The 26891-nt window shown below is 45.5% G+C and overlaps 1 protein-coding gene across 1 annotated transcript in view; it reads left to right on the top strand.

Annotated features, from left to right (window-relative positions):
• Nucleotides 1-1372: 1372 nt before the first annotated feature.
• LOC147438614 (3-hydroxyacyl-CoA dehydrogenase family protein) overlaps nucleotides 1373-26891 on the top strand; it is a 47810-nt gene continuing 22291 nt past the window's right edge. Inside the window, exon 1 of the mRNA XM_086484663.1 lies at nucleotides 1373-1614. Coding sequence (XP_086340789.1) covers nucleotides 1426-1614 — 189 coding nt within the window. The 5' untranslated portion in view covers nucleotides 1373-1425. The remainder of the gene's footprint in view (nucleotides 1615-26891) is intronic.

The following is a 26891-nucleotide window of genomic DNA, read 5'->3' as shown; positions in this document are numbered from 1 at the left end:
ACCCCGGGTGCAAAATTTACAGAAGGAGATTTTGAGATTGTTGATGAGCACCTAGCCAAAGATGAATGGCCATGCATAATTGATAATGAAGTTGGGGCATGTGGGTTGCCTTCAGATTAAAAGAAAAGCTCCTTCAACGAGCTACATCTTTTGTGCTTTGTGTCCCTTCTGGCCGCCCTTCTGGAGAGGGCAATCTTACATCCAAAGAGGATTGCCCTACTTCATTCATGATGCACGGTCCCCTGGTCATCGCTTCTTTTTATAGCTATGGTGCACAATCAAAATAGTGGCATCTTTAGTTTTCAAATGAACTTGATCGTTCAACTATCTCAAAGTCATGGTATGATGTGTTAGCTGTAGATGGGGATGTCGATGAAAATGGGCGATAATGACGATGAGGAGTACATTGCGAGCTTAGTGGGAGAGGTTGCACTACGAGAGCTCTCGGCGGTGATTTGGGTGCTCATGAAGAGCGCCTGGAAACAACTTGCCCTGCGAACCCTAGGTCGGCCTCTTGATCGTGTCGGAATCTTCTACATGAAGAGGTGGACTATAGTCGTGACTATTATGGAGTCAGATGTAGAGAGAAAAAGAGTCAGAGAGCAAATGATGGCATTTAGACACTTAGAGAGCGAACATAGATAGAGAGCGATAATTACATATTATAGAGACTTCCACTTACCTTATAATTGCAGGTAAATATATGTAAAAATTTAAAAAGCTGAAAAAGAAGAGTATTAGCCAAATGGGAGGCAAGCCTCCTTCTGCCATGTGTCCCTACGTTCATGAAAACAAAGGAACTCTGACATTTTTACCCTCGGAAAGGGCATTTTTTAATGACAAGAGGCTTCCAAAATGTGGTGAGATTTAGCATGCCCTCTGTGCGGTTTCCACCAGCCAAAGTTACCAATTTATACTATCTATCTATACTATACATTAAGCAGACAAGGATTCGAGCTTTCCACTTGGCGAAACAAGACCCATTACGAAGGACATAGCTGGTAAATGAGCAAATCATCGAGCTGCAGCTTGCCTTACTATCTCTACACGTCTAGCCCCTAAAAGCTTGAATGCCCAGGAAAGCTAGCCCCGACGTTGTATTTTTCTCCCCCCACGGCACTGTCTGTATTTCATTGCAGCTCAAGCAACATTTTGTGTGTTGCCTTCCATGGAATCGAGGTAGATGTCTCTCTCTCTCTCTCTCTCTCTCTCTCTCTCTCTCTCTCTCTCTCTCTCTCTCTCTCTCGCACCCAACATGGAGAGGAATAAATCGGCATTTGACATCATGTAAACAAGTATCATTAGACTAATTTAATTTGTGTCATAGCAAGAGCGAGCGAGTTGTAATATATATACATATATATCACAATTGAAAAATAACACGGATCTCTCTCACTCTCTCTCTCTCTCTCTGTCTCTCAAAATATGGCGCAGCACGTTAAGGTGATGGGGGTGGTCGGCGCAGGACAGATGGGGTCTGGGATAGCCCAGCTCGCGGCTGCTGCTCAGCTACAGGTTTTTATGGTGGACGTCAATGAGACGGCCCTCACCCGAGGTCTCAACGCTGTCACCTCGTCCTTTTCTCGCTTTGTCAAGAAGGGCTCCATCTCTCAGGTAAGTGCTTTCTTTGCATCCAGAGAGAGAGAGAGAGAGAGAGAGAGAGAGAGAGAGAGAGAGAGAGAGAGAGAGAGAGAGAGAGAGAGAGAGAGAGAGAGAGAGAGAGAGAGAGAGCGAGCATGATTCAATTTCATGTATCTGTAATATTAAGGATAACAATTTAAGGAGGATATAAGAATGTGTACTGCTGTTGGGTAAGTCCTCGCCTGTTGTATTGAAGGCACTATTTGTTTATATCTTCTAAATACATCATGTCATATTGCTTGGTTTGATGCTCTAATATCAGCCATAAATAGAATTGTTGAAAGAAAGCATTTGTTTTTGTAAACCTAGCTTGTAGCTAGGGAATTGGATATTTGTCCATGTTTTTGTTAAGTTTAGGTTATATTTACTTATTTTGGAGTAATATAACACCTAGAATGTTTTCTTACAACGAAGGGCTATAATATGGACACCTCTATCCATATCATAGTGGAAGCCTAAGGGGTATTAGGGACACTTTTGTCATGGTAAGAATGGGGATCGAGTATACGAGTGGACGTATGGCTAACAAATCCTAGTCACTTGCACCAAATCGGAGCAACTAAAGGCACACAACAAGAACCAAGGGCATTAGAGTAACAATTAATAACTACTTGCATACATGCTTAGAGCGAGTAAAGTGTGAGCCCATTTAGTAGGAACCTTGGGATTTGCATGTGTAGTAGAGGATACGGGAGCAGCACGACTACCAATATCAACTGATATAGAGGATGTAGGAATAGCCAAATTAAAGCTGAGAAAGTGCATCACAAATCACGCTGCGTTTAATGTGTTAATCATGGGCTGCTGATGTGGCACTTTGACCAGCCCGAATTCGGAATTAGACCCGGCTGTTGCAGATTTCAAACACCAAGTGAAGGTGCAAGTATTCATTGATTGACCTCATCAAAGATTCTCTCTATGCCAAATATATACAAAATCAGCCAATGATTGAAGCGCATGATAAGCGAACCCAAGTTACAGTCGGCTATGAAGGTCCAACTGAGCAGACATATGAAGAGCGTGGGGCATTCTTTCACTCGCAAGAAACATGTTGTGTCCCCGTCGCAAGAGAGGGGACTTACTTCATGTGACCGTCGAGATGTGTGTCCAGTGTCTAGGCACCCGGCCAGTGTAGCCGGTCACTTGTCACAAGTTGGTGAGATGGTAGATGAATGAAGATCTGACAACTTGCAGAAGATGGCCAAGGGGCCTAAAACTAAAGATGTTATGATTAAAAATCTTAACCCTACCAACTTTGGAGGACTTGGCCGAGGGGCCTCAACTCTAAGGAAGACTCAACTCGACTCAACTCAACTCAACTCTCGTAAATTGTTAACGTCATCATGCTGTACGGACTTGCTCGTATTTTGGGAACTGGCTGATGACGTGGCTGTGTTGTACGGACAACCCTTTGGTCACCAGACTTTGGACCATAAGCTTTTGGATGTGTTGCTCTTCATATAACTACTTTTGAAGAGGCCAAGGGCCATTAAATATGTGCACAGGGGTCTCTCTCTGGCATTCTACATACTAGAGTAGTAGAGCAGAGTCCACATCTTGTAACCTGTTGAAGCAATATAAAGAAATACCGAAAGGGGCGCTAGGGGTTTTGGGGCCAGTGCCGTATGGGTGTGGAACTTCGCCACTCCATGTCTCGTGTGGATTCTCTTGCTCTCTTTCAATTCAGTTGTTTTGAAGTGCCAAAAGTCTGATCTAGTTTATTCTTTTCAGTTGGCATTTGGTTCCCTCCCATTACATCACTTATGAAATGAGGTCAAAGCCTCATTTGTGGATGACGACCTTCATTGATAGATTGTCAGTAGTTAGTCCACGAGGCTAGGTGTGCGCGAGGTCACCTCGAGGGGGTGAGGTTGTGTTAGTCCCTCGCCGGATCCATCTTGCACACATGACATGACACAAGCCATACTCAGGCATAAATGAACGTGGAGAGCTGACATCAAGCTCACCTCCCAGCCATAGAGCCAATATGGGCTGACCCTCGAGCTTGGGAGCTTGCAACCTTCGGGCTAGCCTCTACCACAAGGGCTGGTGTCCCATACCAACAAGCCCACATCGACACGGATGCGCGGGGAGAGCTGCCAAGGCCCTAGAGTCCAAGTGTGATGATCACACAAGCTAGCTCACAAATGAGCGTAGGGTCCTATTTATAGGATTCCTTAACCAACCCTAACCATAGGGCCATGTTCACACTTGGCCGGACACAGCTCAGGTGCATAGTTACCCGGAACGGGAGGGTCCGGAATGGATGGGAACGAGGAGGAGGTGGGGCCGGAACGAGAACGGGGCCAGAATGGTCGACTAAAGTAAGGCTTGAATTACCTCCATTCAGCTTAGTCCTAAATCAACTCTTAAACAACCCCAAATTTGCCCCAAACCTGCCCTCAAATTGCCCCAAATGTCCCCTTAACAACCCCAAATATGCCCCCAAATGCCTACTTTTACCCGTTCCGCCCCGTGTTCCACCGTTCTGCCTCATGTTATGCCCCATTCCCCCCCCCCCCTTCCGGTTACACCCTGTTCCGGAATGGCGTTTTGTTCCCAACTTCATTTTGGGAACGAGACTCGTCTGCCCCATCCCCCCCGTTCCAGTTACACCCTGTTCCGGAATGGCGTTTTGTTCCCGACTTCATTTTGGGAACGAGACTCGTCTGGAACGCCGTTTCGAACGTTTGGGCTGCATTCTGTCTGTTCCTGTTACACTGCTCAGGTGTCCATCTTGATGTCTGTGGATGTAACAAGCCAGGTGGTATGGGATGCTCAGTCCAATAGGTGCGCTCCTATGTCCTTGGACGTTGGTGTCACAAATCGATGATGTGGCATGGCCCTAGCAGTAGACCGGACACACACACACACACGGTTGGCAGATCCCGGAAATCAAGCTGACATGCTGACGTGGTAGTACCGTGCGGATCTCCGTGATTTGCGACGGGAAAAGCGGAGCAGGCTGACGTGGCAGCTGTATGGACTACTTGCTTTTTGCGCAGCTGAATCCTATGCAAGGCTGAAATTAGAAGCTTTTTGAGCATTGCTTTATTTTAAGAGCTTTAAAAAATTGGAAGCTTTTGGGGCTCTGCTTTTGGGCATCCCTTGTAATCAATAAATGGGTGGGTTGGGCTCTCACAACTCACAGCATCTGGATGCAGAGTCTGAGAGTGAGAACCCTCCCACTCCCTTGTACTTTGAACTCAGATTAATACAAAAAGAAATACCAAAAGGGGCACCAATCTTTGGGGCCATCATCTCTATGCATGGAACTCCGTTGGGCCGTGTCTAATCAATTGCGAATTGTGAACCGTTTTGAAGTGAATCTCTGCTGTGTCGCGGTAGAATCTTGACTTGGAGTGTCCAAGTTTGTTACAGTGGTATCAGAGCACAGAAAGATTCTTCTTCTACAGAGGATCCGATCCTTTTTGCAGCGCGCACAGCTTTTGAGAAATAATCTTCGTGTCCGGACCCCAGACTTATTAGCCAATGGTAGAGTTGATGCCGAAAGAAACACCAAACTAGCCTAAAAAGCAAGGGCATCATTCGATGAATATAACGACGCCTCCAGTCCAGTAGTAGAACACTCCCACCCTTCATACATCGCACATCGGGCGTGCTCCCATCTTCATCGCTCTGTCTTACAGGGCATAAAGCCATTAAGAATCCCAGATTACACATTGATTCTCATGAAGAATTTGACGGAGATGACATCTCTCAGTGGGAAGGCAAAGAAAAGTTGAAAATCCGGCGCGGGAACTTAAGAAAAGAATGAAGATTTGGGCATTTTTTTTTTTCCGGACAAGTTTGCTAGAAAGGAACATAAACGTCAACTGCAGATTGGCATATGTGTGAACAGATTGATTAAGTACTCTAGGGATCCGAGATTGGTGAAATACCTGAAAAATTACCCGATTGATAAGATTTCCTCAAGATAGCGTGTGGCCATTGCTTCTCCTCTTAGGTAGTGAGGAAAGCTGAAAAGACAGACGAGTGCAGAAAAGCGGAACCTGTATTCGCAGAAAGACATGGACAAACACCCTTGAAAAGAAGCACTTCTTTATTTCTGGGTTTCGAGATGCTCGAACATGGTGGTTCACTCTTCTATTGAACAAGGAAGCGCCAATTAAATGGCTGAAACTCAAAAGGCTTTTTATTTCTTCTTGGCTGACTCGGGAGTATGAGCGAGATATACGAACTGCTTGGAATCATCTTCGGATGACCAAGAGAGATTCTTTGGACGCTTATTGCGAGAGATTTTGGAACTCTTTTCTCCCAACCTCTTCATTTAAGAAGGTCTCATTTAAGAAACAGATTGAGCGGTTTTGCTACGGACTTCCTACAGAGATCCGAGCCTACTGCTTGGAACAGAAATCAAATTCTATATTGTGAGTCATGTGAAACTGGGTTTTGCGATACATTCAGGCAATTTGACTTACCCCATAGATGAGATCTTGACTTAGAGAACCCAACTTACTTCTGAAAATGAAAGTAGAAAGAGAGAGAGTTCCCAGGACAAAGAAAAGAAAGATACACGTCCTCGACAGTGTCACAAAACGGGAGCGTACACGAGCACTTAGAAATCTGAAAAATAAGATACTTTGCAAAGGTGAGAGAAGGGAGAAGATCGACACAGTATTGGGGACCAGAAGATGGGCTGGTCCCGCCCCCGTCAAGAGTATTCTTTATTCAGGGAGAATTCTTATACAAGCACGAGAACCCGAGGAAACCCCTCCGTTCTGTAATCTTAGACCCGAAGGTCGTGCTTTCCCGTAAAGGGCTTGGGCACAAGGCCGTTCCTTCCTGTGAGGGACTTAGGCACGAAGCCGTACTTTCCCGCAAGGGACTTAGGCGTGAAGCCGTACTTCCCGTGAAGGGCTTTCCCGTAAGACGGGAGGTTCTTGCAAAACAAACCACACAAAGCAATAATTCTCAATGCGTATCAACACCTTATACCTGTCGCTCCTTGCTCGGTAAAGCGACCTCCGTACTCAGTCGTCACACGAACACTTGCAATTTCCATCGCCAACACTTGCTCCAGAATCCCAGCGCTAGCTTCTTCTGCTGCTTCCGGCGTGTCCCAAAACTGGAACGCTGGCTGCTACTTTATAGGGCCTGGCACCTGGCGGGAATAGAGCCGAAAAACAAAACCCCTAGAGCCCCTAGAGAGAGGAGAGAGAGAGAGATTGCTGAATCTGCGTTTTCTAGAGAGAGGAGAGAGCCGTAGGCTGTGTCCAAATCCCGGACAAATTCATCTGCTGCAAAGATCTTATCCTTAGTTAAAAGGATCGGTGGAAGCAAAGGCTTACCATAGAGACTCTCAAAAGGTGCTTTCCCCGTCGATGAGTGTATGGTATTGTTATACGCATACTCAACAAGAGGCAAATATTTCTCCGAGTCAGATTGCCGGTTTGACACATAAGCTTTTAACATATCCAATACTCTGGAATTGGCTATCTCTCTTTGCCCGTCCGTTTGAGGGTGGTAGGCAGATGAAAAATTCAGCTTCGTACCAAGATTATCCATCAAGGCACGCCAAAAATTTCCTGTCATGCGAGGATCTCGATCACTCACAATAGACTTAGGCATTCCATGATGCTTAAAGATCTGTGCCAGGAAGACCCTAGCCATATGATCTGCTTTGATCGTTTTCTTGACTGGTATAAAGTGTGCTTGCTTGCTAAACCTGTCCACAATGGTCCAGATCGCGTCATTTCCAGTCTGAGTTCTAGGGAGGTCCATGATGAAGTCCATGGCAATAATTTCCCAAGGTTCATTAGGCACAGGCAAAGGTTGTAGCAGCCGAGGCATCTTATGCCGATCATACTTCACTTTTTGGCAAACCAAGCATTCCCTGACATACTTATCAATGTCTGCTTTAAGGCTAGGCCAAAAGAAATATCTTTCCATTGCTAAGGTCGTAGGGAGAATACCCCGATGACCTGCATAAGGCGAAGCGTGTGCTTCATCCATGATATTCTTTCTTAATGGTTCCGCCACACATATGGCTTGATGATGGTAGAGATAACCGTCCCGAATAGAATAGGGAAACTCATTCTCTCCACGATGTAGCTTTCCCCAAATGGTGGAGAAATCTGGGTCATTCGGATACAAATCTGGTAGTGCTTCTAATTCTTGGCGATACACCGAAGTGATAGCGTTCACCCTTGGCCGCCTGGACAATGCGTCCGCGACCACATTCTTACTCCCAGCCGTGTGAAGGATCTGGAAGTGAAACATAGACAAAAAGTTTGCCCATCTCATCTGCTTCTAAGATAGTTTCCTTTGCGTAAGAAAGTACCGCAAACTCTGGTGATCAGTCTTGATCACAAAATCCGCTCCTAGAAGATAGTGCTTCCAGTTGGATAAGGCGTGAATCACAGCCGTGAGTTCCTTTTCGTAGATTGATGCATGCAACTCTGCATCCTTAAGCCGTCTGCTTTCGTAGGCCACTGCATGGCCTTCTTGGTTTAGCACTGCTCCGATGCAATCGCCTGAAGCATCGCAGTGAACCTCAAATGGTTTCCTTAAGTCAGGCACTATCAGAATAGGTCCATGGCTTAGCAAGTACTTGAGTTGATCAAAAGCTCCTTGGTGTCTCGATCCCCATCTGAAAGGAATCTTCTTCTTTGTCAAATCATGAAGTGGTCCTTCTACATGAGCAAATCCTCGGACAAACCCTCGATAATACGAACATAATCCCAGGAAGCTACGTACATCATGTACCGTAGTGGGAATAGGCCAATCTTCTACCACTCGGATCTTGGCAGGATCCATACTCACTTGATTGTGAGAGACTATATGGCCGAGATAGTGTATCTCTGAGAGAAAGAACTCGCTTTTCTTTGCATTCACATGCAACTCATGCTTTCGCAATTCTTGAAACACTTGGTCCAAGTGCTTCCGATGTTCCTCTTCTGACTTAGAGAAGATGAGTATGTCGTCAAAGAATACTCCCGTAAAAGCTCGATACGGGCTGAAAATGCGGTCCATCATGCGATTGAACGTCGCAGGAGCATTGGTCAAGCCGAAAGGCATTACCAAAAATTCATATAGTCCAAAGGTTGTGCGGAAAGCAGTCTTATGGACATCCTCAGGGGCGATCCGTATCTGATGATACCCACTCTTTAAGTCTATGCGACTAAAGACACTTGCACCTTGCAACTTATCAAGTATATCATCAATCCGAGGGATCGGAAAGCAATTCTTGACCGTGATCTTGTTTAAAGACCTATAGTCTATGCACATTCGGAACGTGCCATCTTTCTTCTGCACCAGTAGAACTGGAGAGCAGTAGGGTGAAGCACTTAGCCGTACTAACCCTTTCTCTAGAATCTCGTTGACTTGCTTCAAAATTTCCTCTTGCTGAGCAAGAATCACCCGATAAGGGGGTTGATTGGGAGGCGAGCTACCCGGTATGAGATCTATGCGGTGATCTTCTGGGCGTACCGGAGGTAGTTCATCAGGGAGTGTTTCCGTGAAACAATCTTTGTACTTTTCAATAAATTGAAAACACTTAATTTCCAGACTAGAGAGTGAATCCCCACTAGTTTTATCCTTCTCACGTGCAAAAATCAAGTAAGCAGAAACACACTTCTTCATTTCTTTCTTAATGGAGATATGACTTACAATTGGGAACTGCCAATCTCCTGCATCAGCATGAATCTTTATTTTCTTACCCCCATGATCAAAAGTGAGGGTCTTTTCCACATAATCGGGGACAGGTGTCATGTGGAAGTGCCATGGCATACCCAAGATGATATCACATCCCTCGATGGGTGCCATCAAAAATGATTCGTGGTCCTTGTACTCGACAATCCGAAGATTGAGCTGTCCTTGCACGGGAGTTGCATTGGTTGTCAACCCCTCGAATGCCGATCCGGAGGTAACCGGTGTGCCAAGCTGAGCCGGTGTGAGGCACAAACGTTCCGCAGTATCCAGGGAGATGAAGTTATCTGTGGATCTTGGATCATAAAGAATTAGTACTCGCTGGTTGTTCAAAGACCCCCAGCCCTTCAGAAGCAGCCCTTCAGAAGCTGACGCTTCCCTTTCTCCGTTGTGTTTCCTTGAACATCTGGAATTGAGTTCGAGCTTGGTGGAGCGGGTTCCTTCCTTGCTTTATCTTGCCTCGTAGAGGCTTGTTCTTGCCGTCGCTGCTTTAGAGGGCAGTCCGGCTTCATATGTCCTTTCTCTCCACAGTAGAAGCATCTTCCTTCCTCTCTGAAGGTTTGGAGTTGAGTAGGAGAGAGATACTTAGTTCGCTTGCCATTGCCCTCTGGCTTCTTAGAATGATCATGGTCCCTAGATGAAGGACGTTTTCTTCCTTGGCCCCCTTGGTCATCGTAGACCCCTCTTTGTCTTGCACGGTAAGTGCTATGCTCCATTTTTTTGGGCGTCCCAGTTGAGTGCAAATCCTCAGCAATGATTGCTGACTCCATCATCCTCTGAAGAGTATCATGCGGATACACTTTCATACTCTTTCGAAGCTGCGGTTGAAGACCCGCTTCGAACTTTTGTTTCTTTTCCTCATCGGCAATCTTCATGAAGGGAGTGACCTTCAGAAGAACCGACCAATACTTGTCCACATAAGTCGTTATTCCTTCATGTTCCTTCTGGGCAAGCCAGTCCCATTCCTTTCGTATGTCCTGCTCGAAGTCAGGTGGAAGAAATTGTTCATAAAATTCATATTTGAAGCTCTCCCAAGTTCTGGCCTAAGAACCTTCCAGAATCTTGGCTAACCACCAATTACTTGCCGTTTCCTTGAGGTGCATCCCCAAATGGCGTAATTTGGATCTTTCTGTGAAGTGCCCATTGGTAAAGGCGACTTCAAACTGTTTGATGAAGGACAGTGCTTTGGAGATGTCTCTCCGTCCGTTGTACGTTTCGAACTTGATGTCCTTGTTGCCCGATTGAAGACTCGCATGCGATGTTGAGACTTGCGACCATGCTTCTTGAATCGAGGCATCTTTAGGTTGATGTAGGGTAGTAGTAGTAGCGGCTTCCTTCTTCTGACGAGCTGATCGAGAAGTAGAAGTATAATCAGGAGAGTAGGATGGAGATGAGATAGAGATGTCCTTGCTCTCGTCTAGCAAAGAGAGCGCTTTTTCCTGGCCTTTCCTTGGAGTAGGCCGTTCGTTCCGATCCGAAGATCCTTTGTGCATCTCGTTCTTCTTCTCTTTCCTCCTGTGGTCTCATGCCAACAGTGTGGTCGTTCGTTCCGATCCGAAGATCCTTTGTGCATCTCGTTCTTCTTCTCTTTCCTCCTGTGGTCTCATGCCAACAGTGTGGTCTGGATGCCTGGCTCCATCAGTTCCATTCGTTTTCTTCATTCCGCCCAAGAGCTTTTGGACATCTGGCAATAGTAAGATTTGTTGCAAATCCGCAAGCTGAGCTTGCACTTGTTGAAGCTCCTCTTCAACGCTTCTCCCTTGGCCCGACATGGTTCTTCCCGTTCTTCCCGGAATCGTCCTTCTTTGCAGAGAAAGAGAGGAGTACGAGCTCTGATACCACTGTCACAAAACGGGAGCGTACACGAGCACGTAGAAATCTGAAAAATAAAATACTTTGTAAAGGTGAGAGAAGGGAGAAGATCGACACAGTATTGGGGACCAGAAGATGGCCCCCCCCCCGTCAAGAGTATTCTTTATTCAGGGAGAATTCTTATACAAGCACGAGAACCCGAGGAAGCCCCTCCGTTCTGTAATCTTAGACCCGAAGGTCGTGCTTTCCCGTAAAGGGCTTGGGCACAAGGCCGTTCCTTCCCGTGAGGGACTTAGACGCGAAGCCGTACTTTCCCATAAGGGACTCAAGCGTGAAGCCGTACTTCCCGTGAAGGGCTTTCCCGTAAGACGGGAGGTTCCTGCAAAACAAACCACACAAAGCAATAATTCTCAATGCGTATCAACACCTTATACCTGTCGCTCCTTGCTCGGAAAAGCGACCTCCGTACTCAGTCGTCACACGAACACTTGCAATTTCCGTCGCCAACACTTGCTCCAGAATCCCAGCGCTAGCTTCTTCTGCTGCTTCCGGCGTGTCCCAAAACTGGAACGCTGGCTGCTACTTTATAGGGCCTGGCACCCGGCGGGAATAGAGCCGAAAAGCAAAACCCCTGGTGCCCCTAGAGAGAGGAGAGAGAGAGAGATCGCTGAATCTGCGTTTTCTAGAGAGAGGAGAGAGAGAGAGATCGTTGATTCAGCTTGCTTAGCTTTATTAGCGTTGGATTTTTTTGAGAGCCTTGCTTTATTTTATTATAAGAGGGCTGGTCACTAGTGACCGGCCTGTTCAAACTTTAAAAACTCACTTAGTTAGTGAAAATAATGCTACATGAACACATTCCAGGCGTCCTCGGGTGCAGAACACGGCACAGATGCAATGCAGACACAGACTCCTCGCGGGAAAGCATCTGCCCTCCCGCGAATGTTCCTGCTTTTCGTAAAAAGCTTCATTGAACCCATCTTTATTCTTGTGCTTGCGTTTTTACGCGTATTTTCTTACTCAATTCGGATTTCCTCCTTAGCCTATGGAATGCCCCCTTACTGATGCACCTATCACCCATCATGTGACGCATCAGGGGCACTTGTAACCCGGCCCTTTCCACCGAACTTACGGAAACTCCTTCGTGATGTTTACCGTCACCCATCAAGTGACACATCAGAGTTGTCCGTTCTTGATGGCACTTCTTATAGCTACAATCTTTTAACAGTTCTTAGTGTACACAATAAAATATCCTAAAAAGAAATTAATCATTAAAAGAAAAAGAATAGTCCAATTAGCAACAGACAGACTCTTAGTGAAAGGGCTATCTATCTATAAGAGGGAAGTGTTTTGGTTGCGGGGAATTTGGACACATCTCCACAAAGTGCCCTAAAAAGGCACAACAAGAATAGATTGAAGATAGGCGAGAGAGTTCTAGAGCAGCAGAGAAACGTGGCAGAAAAGGCCGATGAAAGCAGAATTGGTACCACATTGCATGGGGCCCGAACCGAGTCAGATGAACGAAAGTACAAAACTTTTCCGCACTTAGGGCAAAGTGAAAGATCCGGAAGCCCTCATTTTCTTTGATGGAGGAGCCAGGGCCAACTTCTTTTCACTTGAATTGGCGGCTCGATTTGGAATTACGCCCGACAGGCTGAGGCCACAGGCGGAGGTAGTTCTAGCTTAACCCGGACGGGATGTTGCCATTATACCTATCATTGGCAAACTTTGTTTGCAATGTCAGGGGTGTTTAGGGCACGAGGACTTCTACGTAATTCGCTTGGGAGGTTGTGACGTCCTCCTCGAAATCCCCTAGTACCACAAGAACATCGTCATGGTTGACTATCGGGCTGAGAAAGCGACTTCAACAAATGAAGGGCACAGAGATTGTATTTGATAAAATTCAGCTTCTTTACTCGATTTTCTAGAGAGAGTTGAATAATGATTGAAGGTCGAATATGTTTTGACCTCGAAAAGAACGCCAAGATTTTCTCCTCACATGCTCATTGTTCTCTAAGGGCCTGCCAAGCAAGTTGCCACCAGCTCGTCCTGAGGATCATACTATTGATCTGATACTTATAAGCACACCACCAAACGGGCCACCTTACCGTGTGAGCCGAGCCCAGACTGAAGCGATTATGAACCAAGTGAAAGACCTCTTGGAAAAAAGGGTCTTATCCAGCGAAGTACTTCACCCTACTGCTCTCCGGTGTTGTAACAGACTTGGACACTCCAAGTCAAGAATCAATCGCGACAGCACTAAATAACCACTTCAAAACAATTCACAGATCACAATAGATTTGCACTGGCCCAGCGGAGTTCTGTGCCTAGAGATATTGGCCCCAAAGACTGGCGCCCCTTTCGGTATTTCTTTTTGTATTAAAATCAATGTCAGAGTACAAAGAGCGGTTAGGGTTTCTCTCACAGACTCTGCGTCCAGATGCCCTGAGAAGTGAGCCCTAAACCGTGTATTTAAAGGTTACAAGGGATACCCAAGAGCAGAGCCCCAAAAGCTTCCAGTTCAAAAGCAATCTCTCTCTCTCTCTCTCTCTCAAGAGAGCAAAATAAAGCAGGTATTCTCTTGCTCTCTCTCTATCTCCAAAGCGTAGCCCAAAAAGCATGCCCAATTTGTGTCGCTAGGAAGAGAAAAAGCAAGCCCGCAAATTCCGGAAATCCGTACACTTCTGCCACGTGGCATTTGCCACTAGATTAGGGTTTCAGCCAGAAGTTGGGGTTAGGGTTTCCAGAAATTAGGGTTTCTGGCAGAAATTAGGGTTTGCAGGAAATTAGGGTTTCTACTGTCAGTAGCCACGTCATCACTTTGTGACATACCCCCCTCTTGAAAGCATTGTAATGGACTGCGATTACGCCTGCAAAACCGACAAAAGCCATAAACTGTCTTAGCAGACACTGACTGTTAGTACCTACGTACTAGGAACACACATCTAGCACATGTACCAAATCGACAGTCACATCACACGACGTCACAGGACATCATAGGACATTCAACATTCATTCGGATCTTAGACCATGATTTATCGGCGATGTAGCTAGCAATCGCATCTAGGTCCAATCGGGACCTCATCAATGTCCGATTGACTAACCCCTATTGCAACCATGTCTATTCGAGATCAATCAGACCAAAATGATGCAGTCATTTCGTTTATCAGTTCCTGCACTTAAAAGAAGTCAAGAACAAATCAGTATCATAATCAGGAATTCCATTTCATTAAAGTCATACAACAGAATACTATCAGCTTTCAGTATCGTGAAGCTCAAAGAGACATCAGTGACTAGTATGCATCTGTTGACAAAGGAGCGGAGTGACTCCCCTCTTGTGCATCCAGATCTCCGGCCAAGCTGAATTCTGGGTTCCGTTTGGAGTAGACTATGCTAAACCAAAAGCATCGAGGTAAAGTTTCACAATCTGAGGAGTATCTGCTAGGTCCTCCTCCATCCACTTCGCATCCAATGCAGGATAGTTCTTGAACTTAACCAAGAACCGCCTTCGGACTTTACCTTTATTCTTTGTATCCTTATGTGCCAAAATCTGTTCAGGAACAAGGATCTCCTCGTTTTCTTCCACTTCAGGTTGCTCATCAGGCTCCCCATCATCAGGCAGATAACCCTTAAAAGGTTTCAAGAGACTCACATGGAATGCATTGTGAATCCTCCAAGTATTTGGCAGTTTCAATCGGAAGGAGACATCATTTATCTTTTCAGTGATCTGGAAAGGTCCGTAGTATCGCATACTAAGCTTTGAAAAAAGCCTCTCCTTTCCCTTTTTCTTTCTTAGGCGTGCCTTCTCAAAACGTAAGAGCACTCAATCATCCTCCTTCAATTTCAAGTCGCAACGATGGCGATCCGCTGCCTTTTTTTGTCGTTCTTGAGACTTCTGCAAAGTCTCGCGAACCTTGGCAAAAGCCGCATCCAAATCTCGTGTATATTCATTCGCTTCAAAGATCTTATCTTTTGTGCTTAGGAAGGGTGGAACCTTCGCAGCACCTTCAACAATCTCAAATGGTGCCTTCCCGTCGAAGAGTGTATCGTGTTATTGTAGGCAAATTCCACCAAAGGTAAGTACTTTTCCCATTGAGTCTTCTGATTAGATGTCACGTGACACATCCCAACCCTATGTGTCTGTGGACAAGCTACACCACAGCAGGGTTCAGTCAGTCTAGTCAGTTTAGATTAGCAAGGTGATCTGGCACTTTTGTGAGTCTATTCGTAGACCGTGCATGCCGAGTCACTTAGCATAGATGCATATTCTCCGGTTGCACACAGCATGACCATTGGAATTCCCATTAGAATCCATTAGCATCAGTTAGGGGAATTTTCCAGTGCATTTAGCCTATTTTCCTATTTATTGGTATTTTCACTTATTATTTTTAAGTGACTTTCCAACAAAAGTAGGTAGGGCATTTTTTCTAAGTTAATATATAAGCAAACCCAAGTTAGCACTTTCTGGCAGAAGAGGCAGCAGGAGCTTCCCGCTCAACAGGCAACTTCTCAGCAGTACCCCCCAGCACCCCCAGCGTTTGGATCTCCATCCTCGTCGGGCAAGTCCCCATCTCTGGCGTTTTCCCTCTTTGCAGCTACCGCCGGTAGCATCAGGTTCCCAGCATCTCCCCCTTGCATGATCGCCCATAGTACCTCTTCAGCAGCGTTTTCATCACAAAAACGCTAGCCTAAAACCTTAGCTTTTTCCAGCGTTTTCAGCCCTAATTACTAACGCTAGCCCTACTGCATACTTCAGCGTTTTTCCAAGCATTGGATACTTGCAGATCAGCGTTTTTCTAGCACCATCAACCAGCGTTTTTCAGCCATATGAAAACGCAGTTTCAGCAGTGATAAAAACGCAGAATTCAGCCTATAGAAAGGTAGCAGTTCCAGTCCCTCTTGGTTGCAGAAGATCCCCAAGTTTAGCCTCGAAAAACGCAGCCAAAAACAGAGAATTTCAGCCCCGAAACAGTCCAAGAATTTCAGCATCTAGAAGATCACAGATTCCAGCCTAAGTCGCCGTCGTCATCACCGTCGTCGTCATCGGCATAGTCCCATTGCATCAGTCCATTGCAGACGCATTGTACACCTTTGTGCAATCAAAGTAGACCACTCTCGCCGACGAGAGTGGGGCCTTCGGAGGAGGGTTTTACAAACCTCTCGGTGTCGTATCTCTTCTCTCTCCTTCTCTCAGTCTCATTCACTTGCACGCACAATATCCACCCACTTTGTTCGTGACCACAGCACTCTACAAGACGGAAAGCTCTCTCTTTCCCTAAGAACTAAAAGGAACCTTGAGCAATAAAGATCACTAATCTTGAGAAAATACAACATTCATTCCGCTGCACCTAACATTAGAGATATAAGACTTCAATAAATCTAGAACCACTGAATTTTGCAATCTCAGATTGCCCATCAGTCTGCGGGTGGAACGATGACGAGAATTGCAACAACGTGCCAATGTTCTCCCAAATTGTCTTTCAAAACAAACTCGTAAATCTGGGGTCTTTGTCAGAGACAATCGTCTTAGGTATGCCATGTAATTTGAACATCTGGGCCACAAACAGTCTCGCTAAGTGATTCGGCTTGATTGTTTTCTTCACTGGAATGAAATGAGCCTGTTTGCTAAATCTGTCAATAACAATCCAGATACCATCGTGACCACTCTGTGTTCTCGGGAGATCAAAAATGAAATCCATTGCAATACTTTCCCAGGGGCGGGTGGGTATGGGTAAAGGTTGTAACAATCCCTCTGCCTTATGCCTGTCAAACTTGACCTTCTGGCATACTAAGCAACTGCGCACAAACTCTTCCACATCCTTTTTGAGTCTTGGCCAAAAGAAGTATCTCTCTACCCCCTTCATGGTGGTAGCAATGCCGCGGTGACCCGTAAAAGGTGGACAGTGGCATTGAGTCATAACCTTTTCCCTCAACGGGTGTGTAACGCACAACATGGTTTTTCTCATCAAGTAGCCTTCCCGAATGGAGTATCCTGCTACTGTCTCCCCATCCCGTATCCGTGTGAAAATATCTGCAAAGTCTGTATCTGTGGCATACTGATCGACCATATCCTCGAAGCTCCTATGATGTATCGCGGAAATAGCCAGAACCAACCGCTTTCGAGACAAAGCATCTGCCACCACATTCTTCTGTCCTTGCACATGGACAATCTCGAAGTGAAACTGTGACAAGATATTCGCCCACCGCATCTGCTTTTCCGAAAGCTGCTTTTGTGACAAGAAGTAGTTCAAGCTCTGATGGTCTTTAAAGACAGTAAAATCCGCTCCGAGTAGGTAATGCCGCCATTGAGTAAGAGCATGGATAATCGCCAAAAGCTCTTTCTCATAAATCTGTGCTGTCATCTCCGGCCTAGAGAACAATTGGCTCTCGTAAGCAATGACATGGCCTTCTTGCATCAAGACCGCACCCAGACTACGACCACAAGCATCACAATATACTTCGAATGACTTCTGCAAGTCCGGCAAAGTCAAAATTGGTCCCGTAGTCAATTTCTCTTTCAGTGTTTAAAAGGCAGTCACCTCCGTGGATCCCCACGAGAAAGGGACTCCTTTCTGTGTCAAGATATGCAAAGGGGAAGCAACCTCTGCAAACTTTCATATGAACCGCCTGTAGTACGAACACAGTCCCAAGAAGCTTCTAACTTCATGGACATTCTTCAAATCGGGCCAATCACGTATAGTCTCTATCTTGGCTGGATCCATTTGCACTCCTGCTGCTGAGACAATGTGTCCCAAAAAGTGTATCTCTGGTACGAAAAATTCACTTTTCTTTGCATTAATCACTAACTTGCGATCTCGTAATGCCTGAGAGACCTGAAGCAGATGATCTCTGTGTTCTGTCTCATTCTTGGAGAAAACAATGATGTCGTCAAAGAAAGTGCCAACAAATAGCCTGTACTCTCGAAAAATCCTGTCCATCATCCGGTTAAATGTCGCAGGAGCATTGGTTAAGCCAAAAGGCATCACCAAAAACTCAAATAACCCAAAAGTAGTTTGGAAGGCTGTCTTGTAGACGTCTCCCGGTGCGATTCGGATCTGATGATATCCACTCTTCAGGTCAATCCTGCGAAAGCACGAGGATCCGTGTAACCTGTCGAGTATATCATCGATCCTAGGAATCAGAAATCTGTTCTTGATGGTGATTTTGTTGAGAGCTCTATAATCGATGCACATTCTCCAAGATCCGTCTTTCTTCAAAACCAACAATACTGGAGAGCAATGCGGTGAAGTACTAGGCTGGACAAGACCCTTTTCCAAGAGGTCTTTCACTTGGTTCATAATCTCTTCATTCCGTGCTCGGCTCACACGGTAAGGTGGTCGGTTCGGTGGTGTGCTTCCAGGTATCAGATCAATGGTATGATCTTCAGGACGAGCAGGTGTGGTAGGCCCTCTGAGAAGCAATCGGCGTGAGAGTGGAGAAAATCTTGGAGTTCTTTATCAAGTTTAGACATATTTGTCCTATTAATTTCATTAATTTTGAAATGGCTGAAGCCAATACAATAGGGACAGACTTGCCCTTTAGTTTAATATCAAGTACAATTGTTCTGCCCTTTTCTGTAGTCAAAGTCGCTTTTCTCGCCCGATAATCGACCACGGCGTTGTTCTTGTGGTACCAGGGAATCCCTAAGAGAACATCACAACCCTCCAAAGGCATTATGAAGAAGTCCTCATGCCGCAAATACCCCTGACAATGCAACCGAAGTTTGCCAATGACAGGTGTAATGGCTACGTCCCTGCTGGGTGCCGCTAGCACTGCCTCCGCAAGTGGTCCCATCCGATCGGGAGTAATCTTGAGCCGCGCCGCCAATTCCGGTGAAATGAAGTTGGCCTTGGCTCCTCCATCAAAGAAGATCAGGGCCTCTTGTTCTCACACTTTGCCTCAAGCTCGATAAAGTTCTATACTTTCGTCCATGGTGTCGGGATCGGTACCCACACAATCTGAAACCAGTCCTGTTTTCATCTTGCCTTTTCGTCCACGTTCCTCTGTTGCTCTCGAACTCTCAGGCCTGTCGTCGTCCTTATCATTCTGTTCTTTTTGTGCCTTTTTAGGGCACTTCGCGGAGATGTGTCCATGTTCCCCGCATCCAAAGCACTTCCCCTCCTTGATGAATCGAGCTCGCTCCTAAGGAGTAAGCTTGGGTCGTGCATCCTTTTTCTCTGGGTTGCTCTTTTCTTTCATTCCCAGAAGTCTGTTCGGCTCGTTGTGTCATGGCCTCATCTATGGGGTAGGTCAGACTGCCAGAGTGAATCTTTGATTGTATCTTTCTTGGTCATCCGAAGATGGTTCCAAGCAGCTCGTATATCTCGTTCATACTCTTGCGTCAACCAAGAAGAAATAAAAAGCTTCTTAAATTTAATCCATTTAACTGCCGCAATCTTGTTTAAAAGAAGCGTGGACCACCAAGTACGAGCATTCCCCTTAAAATAAGAGGCAGCTCTACGAATCTTGGAGTGCTCTGAGTAGCGTCCTCCCGCGAAAGCGATGTCAAACTGCTGTATAAAAAACAAAGCCTTCGAAGCATCTGAGTATCCTGAAAAAGTATCAAATTTGATCGAGTGGCCACCTTTCTTAAACTCTCGGACTTTCTTGCTTTTATCTTCGAGAAAGTCATACTGGTTGGCTTTATAAAATTCTTCTTGTTCGCATAAAAGTTTCCGTCATCGGAATCTGAGCTGTCTGTAGATGAGTCCTCAGTAGAATTGTCAGTCTCTGGGCGAGATTTAGCCTTCTTTGCCTTTTTCTCGCCCTTCCCGAAGCGTTGTTTCTTGCTTCGCTTTTTGCCTTTTCTGTCTTCTTCGCTCGAATCTGAAGAGCTAGAAGAACTGTCAGAAGAAGAAGAAGAAGAAGAACTGGGTACTCCTTCAAAGTGAACACGCTTCTTCTGTTTCTTTGCTTTGTCAAATGTTGACTGACGACCCAAATAACCCGGGAATTCAGTGCTTTTCTTCTGCTTTTTGCCGTGCTTTTTGGCTTTCTTTTGCACGTCAAAAAGCTGAGCAATCCGTGCATCAACCACCTCTTGTAATTCCTTCTCTGAATATTGTTTGTGATCAGAAGGTTTCTTGAGAGCAGGTTTCAGGGGTGGTGTAGTGGTTTTTTGCCACTGTGCATGTACTTCCTGAAAAGAAGTCTCGCTTATATATTTTGCCAATTTCGGATCCTTCGCAAAACTTAGCATCATCTTGGTTGCATCGCCGATCAATTGACGACGCTTCATCTCTCTTTGCTCCGTCTGAGTAGGCCGAGCCGGGCCATACTCTGTCGGAATCTTCGTTGTGATCCCTCCCCGCATCTCCAGATGCAGAGGGAGTCGACTGATCCTCGCGTGAAGCCATAGGTGCCGCGGAAAAAAAATTTGGGGATCGGATTTCCCATAGAAGAGAAATCGGCCGTGCTCTGATACCACTGTAACAGACTTGGACACTCCAAGTCAAGAATCAATTGCGACAGCACCAAATAACCACTTCAAAACAATTCACAGATCACAATAGACTTGCACTGGCCCGACGGAGTTCCGTGCTTAGAGATATTGGCCCCAAAGACTTGCGCCCCTTTCGGTATTTCTTTTTGTATTATGATCAATGTCAGAGTACAAAGAGCGGTTAGGGTTTCACTCACAGACTCTGCGTCCAGATGCCTTGAGAAGTGAGCCCTAAACCGTGTATTTAAAGGTTACAAGGGATGCCCAAAAGCAGAGCCCCAAAAGCTTCCAGTTCAAAAGCAATCTCTCTCTCTCTCTCAAGAGAGTAAAATAAAGCAGGTATTCTCTTGCTCTCTCTCTATCTCGAAAGCGTAGCCCAAAAAGCATGCCCAATTTGTGTCGCTAGGAAGAGAAAAGGCAAGCCCGCAAATTCCGAAAATCCGTACACTGCTGCCACGTGGCATTTGCCGCCAGATTAGGGTTTCAGCCAGCAGTTAGGGTTAGGGTTTCCAGAAATTAGGGTTTCTGAAAATTAGGGTTTCTGGCAGAAATTAGGGTTTCTGCTGTCGGTAGCCACGTCATCACTTTGTGACAGGTGTTGTTGGTTTTGAAGAAAGACGGATCTTGGAGAATGTGCATTGATTATAGAACTCTCAATAAAATCACCATCAAGAGGATCGATGATATTCTTGATAGACTACAGGGATCCTCTTGTTTCAGCAGGATTGATTTGAAAAGTGGATATCATCAGATCTGAATCACGCCGGGAGATGTCTACAAGACAGCTTTTCGGACGACCTTCGGTTTACATGAATTTTTGGTGATGCCTTTTGGCCTTACCAATGCTCCAACGACTTTTAACCAAATGATGGACAGGATTTTCAGATAGTACAGATTCTTTGTTGGCACTTTCTTCGATGACATTATTGTCTTCTCCAAGGATGAGGCAGAACATAGAGAACATCTGCTACAAGTCTTTCAGGCATTGCAAGAACACAAGTTGGTGATTAATGCAAAGAAGAGTGAATTTTTCCTACCAAAGATACACTTTTTGGGACACATCGTCTAAGCAGCAGAAGTGCAGATGGACCGGGCCAAGATTGAGACTATACGTGATTGGCCCGATTTGAAGAATGTCCATGAAGTTAGAAGCTTCTTGGGCTTATGTTCTTATTATCGGCGGTTCATTAGAGTCCCTTTCTCGTTGGGACCCACAGAGGTGACTGCCTTTCAGACATTGAAAGAGAAATTGACTACAGGACCTGTTTTGAATTTGCTGGATTTGTGGAAGTCATTTGAAGTATTTCGTGATGCTTGTGGTCGTAGTCTGGGTGCGGTCTTAATGCAAGAAGGCCATGTCATTGCCTATGAGAGCCGATTGTTTTCAAGGCCGGAATTGACAGTAGAGATATATGAGAAAGAGCTTTTGGCGGTTATCCATGCTCTTACTCAGTGGCGACATTACCTACTTGGAGCCGACTTTACGGTCTTGACTGATCATCAGAGTTTATGTTACTTCTTGTCACAGAAGCAGCTTTCGGAAAAGTAGATGCGGTGGGCAAACATCTTGTCACAGTTTCACTTCGAGATTGTCCATGTACAGAGACAAAAGAATTTGGTGGCAGATGCTTTGTCCCGGAAGCCGTTGGTTCTGGCTATTTCCGCGATACACCATAGAAGCTTCGAGGATATGGTCGAGCAGTATGCCACAGATACAGATTTTGCAGATGTATTCCGTCGAATACCGAATGGAGAGGTAGTAGCGGGATATTCCATTCGGGATGGCTACTTGATGAAGAAAACGATGTTGTGCGTTACACAACCGTTGAGGGAAAAGGTTCTAACCGAATGCCACTGTCCACCATTTACGGGTCACCGCGGCACTGATACCACCTTGAAAGGTGTGGAGTGATACTTCTTTTGGCCGAGACTCAAGAAGGATGTGGACGATTTTGTTTGCAGTTGCTTGGTATGCCATAAGGTCAAGTTTGATAGGCATAAAGCACAGGGATTGTTACAGCCTTTGCCCATTCCCACCCGCCCTTGGGAAAGTATTGCAATGGATTTCATTTTTGATCTCCCTAAAACATAGAGTGGGCACGATGGTATCTGGACATTGACAGATTTAGCTAGCAAGCTCATTTCATTCCAGTGAAGAAGACAGTCAAGCCGGATCATTTAGCAAGACTGTTCATTGCCCAGATATTTAGATTACATGGCATGCCTGAGACAATTCTCTCTAACAGAGATCCCCGATTCACGAGTTTGTTTTGGAAGGCTATTTGGGAGAGCATTGGCACGCGGTTGCAGTTCTCGTCATCTTTCCACCCGCAGACAGATGGGCAATCAGAGATTGCAAATTCAGTCGTACGGGATTTATTGAAGTCTTACATCTCGGATCAGAAGACTCAATGGGAAAAGTATTTGCCCTTGGTGAAATTTGCCTAGAATAACACGATTTACTCTTCGACGGGAAGGCGCCATTTGAAATTATTGAAGGTGCTACGAAGGTTCCACCCTTCCTAAGCACGAAAGATAAGATTTTTGAAGCTGACCAGTATACATGGGACTTGGACACTGCTTTTGCCAAGGTCCGGGAGGCTTTGGAGAAATCTCAGGAAAGACAGAAAAAGGCAGCAGATCGACATCTTCGTGATTTGAAATTAAAGGAGAACGATCGGGTGCTCTTACGTTTTGAGAAGGCACGCCTGAGAAAGAAAAAGGGAGAGGCGGCTATTTCCAAATCTTAGCATGAGATACATGGACCTTTCCAGATTTCCGAAAAGATAAATGTTGTCTCCTTTAGACTGAAGCTGCCCGATACTTGGAGAATTCACAATGCTTTTCATGTGAGTCTCTTGAAGCCTTTTAAAGGCAATGTGCCCGATGATGGGGAGCGAGATGAGCAACCCGAAGTGAAGGAAAACGAGGAGATACTCTTTCTAGAACAGATTTTGGCACATAAAGATAGAAAGATAAAAGGTAAAGTGATAAGGCGGTTCTTGGTTAAATTCAAGAACTATCCCTTATTGGATGCGAAGTGGATGGAGGAGGACCTGGCAGATACTCCTTAGATTGTGAACCTTTACCTTGAAGCATTCGGTTTACCATAGTCTATTCCGATAGAACCCCGAACTCAGCTTGGGTGGAATTTGGTGTAGCGGGTATGCACAAGAGGGGAGTCGCTCCACTCCTTTGTCAACAGGTTGCCCCGATTTTTGATACTAAAGTCACTGATGTCTCTGTTGAGTTTTAGGGATACTGAGCTGACAGTATTCTGCTGTAATGACTTTATGAACTGGAATTCCCGATAATATGATACTGATTTGTACTTGACTTGTTTAAGTGCAAGAACTGATAGACGAAATGACTGCAGAATGTCGGTCTGATACGATCTTGATAGACATGATTGCAACAAGGATTAGTTAATCGGGCATCTATGAGGTTCTGGTTGGATCTAGATGCGATTGCTAAATATGTTGCCGATTAATCATGGTCTGAGATTCGGATGAATTTTGAATGTGATTTGTCAGTGATGTCGTGTGATGTGACTGTTGATTGATACATGTGCTAGATGTGTTGTTCCTAGTGCGTCGGTACTAACAGTTAGTGTCTGCTAAGACAGTTTATGGCCCCTCTCTGTTTTGCAGGCGTAATTGAGGGCGATTACAATGCTTTCAAGAGTGGGGTACGTCACAAACCGGTGACGTGGCATAACAGCAGATCGGACACACACACGGCTTGCAGATCCCAGAAATCACGCTGACATGCTGACGTGGCATCACCGTACGGATCTCTGTGATTTGCGACGGAAAAAGCGGCAGCAGGCTGATGTGGCAGCTGTACAGACTACTTGCTTTTTGCGCAGCTGAATCCTACACAAGGCTGAAATTAGAAGCTTTTTGAGCATTGCTTTATTTTAATAGGTGGGTTGGCTCTCACAACTCAGAGCATCTAGACGCAGGGTCTGAGAGTAAGAACCCTCCCACTCCCTTGTACTTTGAACTCAGATTAATACAAAAAGAAATACCGAAAAGGGCGCCAGTCTTTGGGGCCAATATCTCTAAGCACGAAACTCCGCCGGGGACCGTGTCGAATCAATTGTGAACTGTGAACTGTTTTGAAGTGAATCTGTACTGTGTCGCGGTAGAATCTTGACTTGGAGTGTCCAAGTTTGTTACAGCTGGCCCTGGGTAGGGGGTGCTACTAGATGGTGGCTATGGTTGGGTGGTTAGTCCACGCATGTTCCATGGGTGGTCCAAGTAGCCGGGACATCCCCTCTCATTTATTTGTTTCATGGTAGCAAAGCCAGCTTGGCAAAATGGTGGAGTATGTGCACACCTATGGATTATTTTGTAGTCGGATTACTTAGTTTCATGCACTCATCGATGAGAATAGCATGGATTACCGATCTTTCTTCTCAAATAGCATGGATTACTGATCTTTCTTCTCAGGCGTATGTGGCAGATCTTATTAAGTTCGGAGTTTTTCTTTCAATGATTTTGATGAAAAACTAGGTCGTCCACATAGACCAGCAGTACCGGTTGTCGACATCACCGTCTTCGACACAAAACCGTCGTCGACTTCACTGTCTTCAACACAGTACCCTCGTCAACTTCATCGTCGTCGACAAAGACTCTTAGTACCTCGTCTTCGACATAGACCTCGTCGTCGACCTCCTCAGTACCCTTCAGTATGTCAGTACTAGTACCCAACATTAGTAGCAACAGTACCCATTAGCATCAACATCTCAACATCCAGCCATTGTAGTAGCATTTGTGAAGTACTTGCTCTGGCAATAGAGCAAGGGGGCCCTTGAGGGTTGGGACCCGACATCCCTGTGTCGTCTCTTTTCTCTCTCTCGTCTCTCTCTTCCATTCAGTTCAGTTCAATTCTTTCAAGCGAAGTAAAGTGTCCCTTGTGTGTGTGTGCGGAGTACTAGATCTGAGCAAATCCTTTTCGCTTCCGCTGCACCTGACACTCAAACTCTAGACTTTAAGATGCTCCTACCCCATATTTCAACTCCATAAAGGAGAACCGTCGTTATCAATGTGTCAAAAAGGTACTTCTTGAGAACCCAACATTTGGCACCCCCCGCACTACACATGTTCTCAAATGCATAGTAAGCTCTCTTCTTAACTCCCAAATGACGCATAGCACATTCATGCTACTTGAGATTGGTTGGGACCTCAAGGCCAAGGTGCTTAAAGCTCTCAACCATTTCAAGTGTCTCGTTGTTGTACACAATGCATGGCCTCTCCTTGTGGTTGGTTTTCACAAGCGTAACCTTTGTTTGGGATTCATTTACAATTTGCCCGCTATGCAAGCAAAAGTTCTCAAGGACAATCGTAAGCTTTTGTGTATCCTCTATCTGATGAAGCACTACATTGTCCGCATACTGCAGAAGCATGATTATTGCATTGCAACTATTAACCTTTTCAATGCCTTCTTGTTGCATAAAGTCAAGTATCATTTGTTCCAATTGACCCATGCAGAGACCAAACAGAATTGGTGACAATGGACATCCTTATTTAACCCAATAGTGCTTGCAAAAAGTTCTCAAAATTCCTCTTTCCATGCCCAATTGACTTATCACCTTTTTATAGATTCAAGAAACTGCAAGCATAAACTCACTTGGTACTTGTAGGTGAAGCCTGTTAGAGTTCAGATTTTTGTGTTGTGGGGGTTCCTGTATCTCCTAGGAGCAGATTAGGGAGTGAAGGCTGTTTTGTGGCTATGACTGGCTATATCTGAGATAGGCGTACCTTTCTTGACGATGCACTCCATGGTGTTGCCCACCTTGTAGGTTGATGAGGCGGGACCCCCGTTTCTAGGGTTTCTTGGGGTCAGAGTCTCGAGACTTCTACAATTCTGCTACTAAATATGCGTGTCAGGTCACTTTTTAGTGAGTTTACATATTTATTAGCATTTTAGGCCATTTATTAAGATAGTGGGTTTGTGAGCAGGTATGGCAATTTTGTGAATTCTCTTATATGCACCCCCCCTCTACGGGGTACTTTTGGCATGTTGTTCAGTGTAGAGTTCCAGTGTTTTGGGGCACAAACTCTCTAGCGTTTTGTACTTGCTAGCGTTTTCTGTGTGTGCGGCCTCTCTCTCTCTCTAGCGTTTTTCATCATTATCGATTGCTCTCTCTCTCTCTCTCTCTCTCTCTCTCTCTCTCTCTCCCGTTTTTCCTCAGCGATCTCTCTTCCTCTTGCTAGCGCTCCCTCTCCTTGCCGTTTAGACACACTACACGCCGTGTCCTTGCCTGCAGGTTGTTCCCATGCCCGTACGATGGGCAGTTCGCGTCAGGAGCTTGAATTCAAGG

This window comes from Adiantum capillus-veneris, chromosome 16 (genome assembly GCF_014529385.1).
Source record: "Adiantum capillus-veneris isolate H3 chromosome 16, ASM1452938v2, whole genome shotgun sequence".
NCBI lineage: Eukaryota > Viridiplantae > Streptophyta > Polypodiopsida > Polypodiales > Pteridaceae > Adiantum > Adiantum capillus-veneris.
The sequence above is the reverse complement of the archived record's forward strand: the minus strand, read 5'-3'. Positions and strand labels throughout refer to the sequence as shown.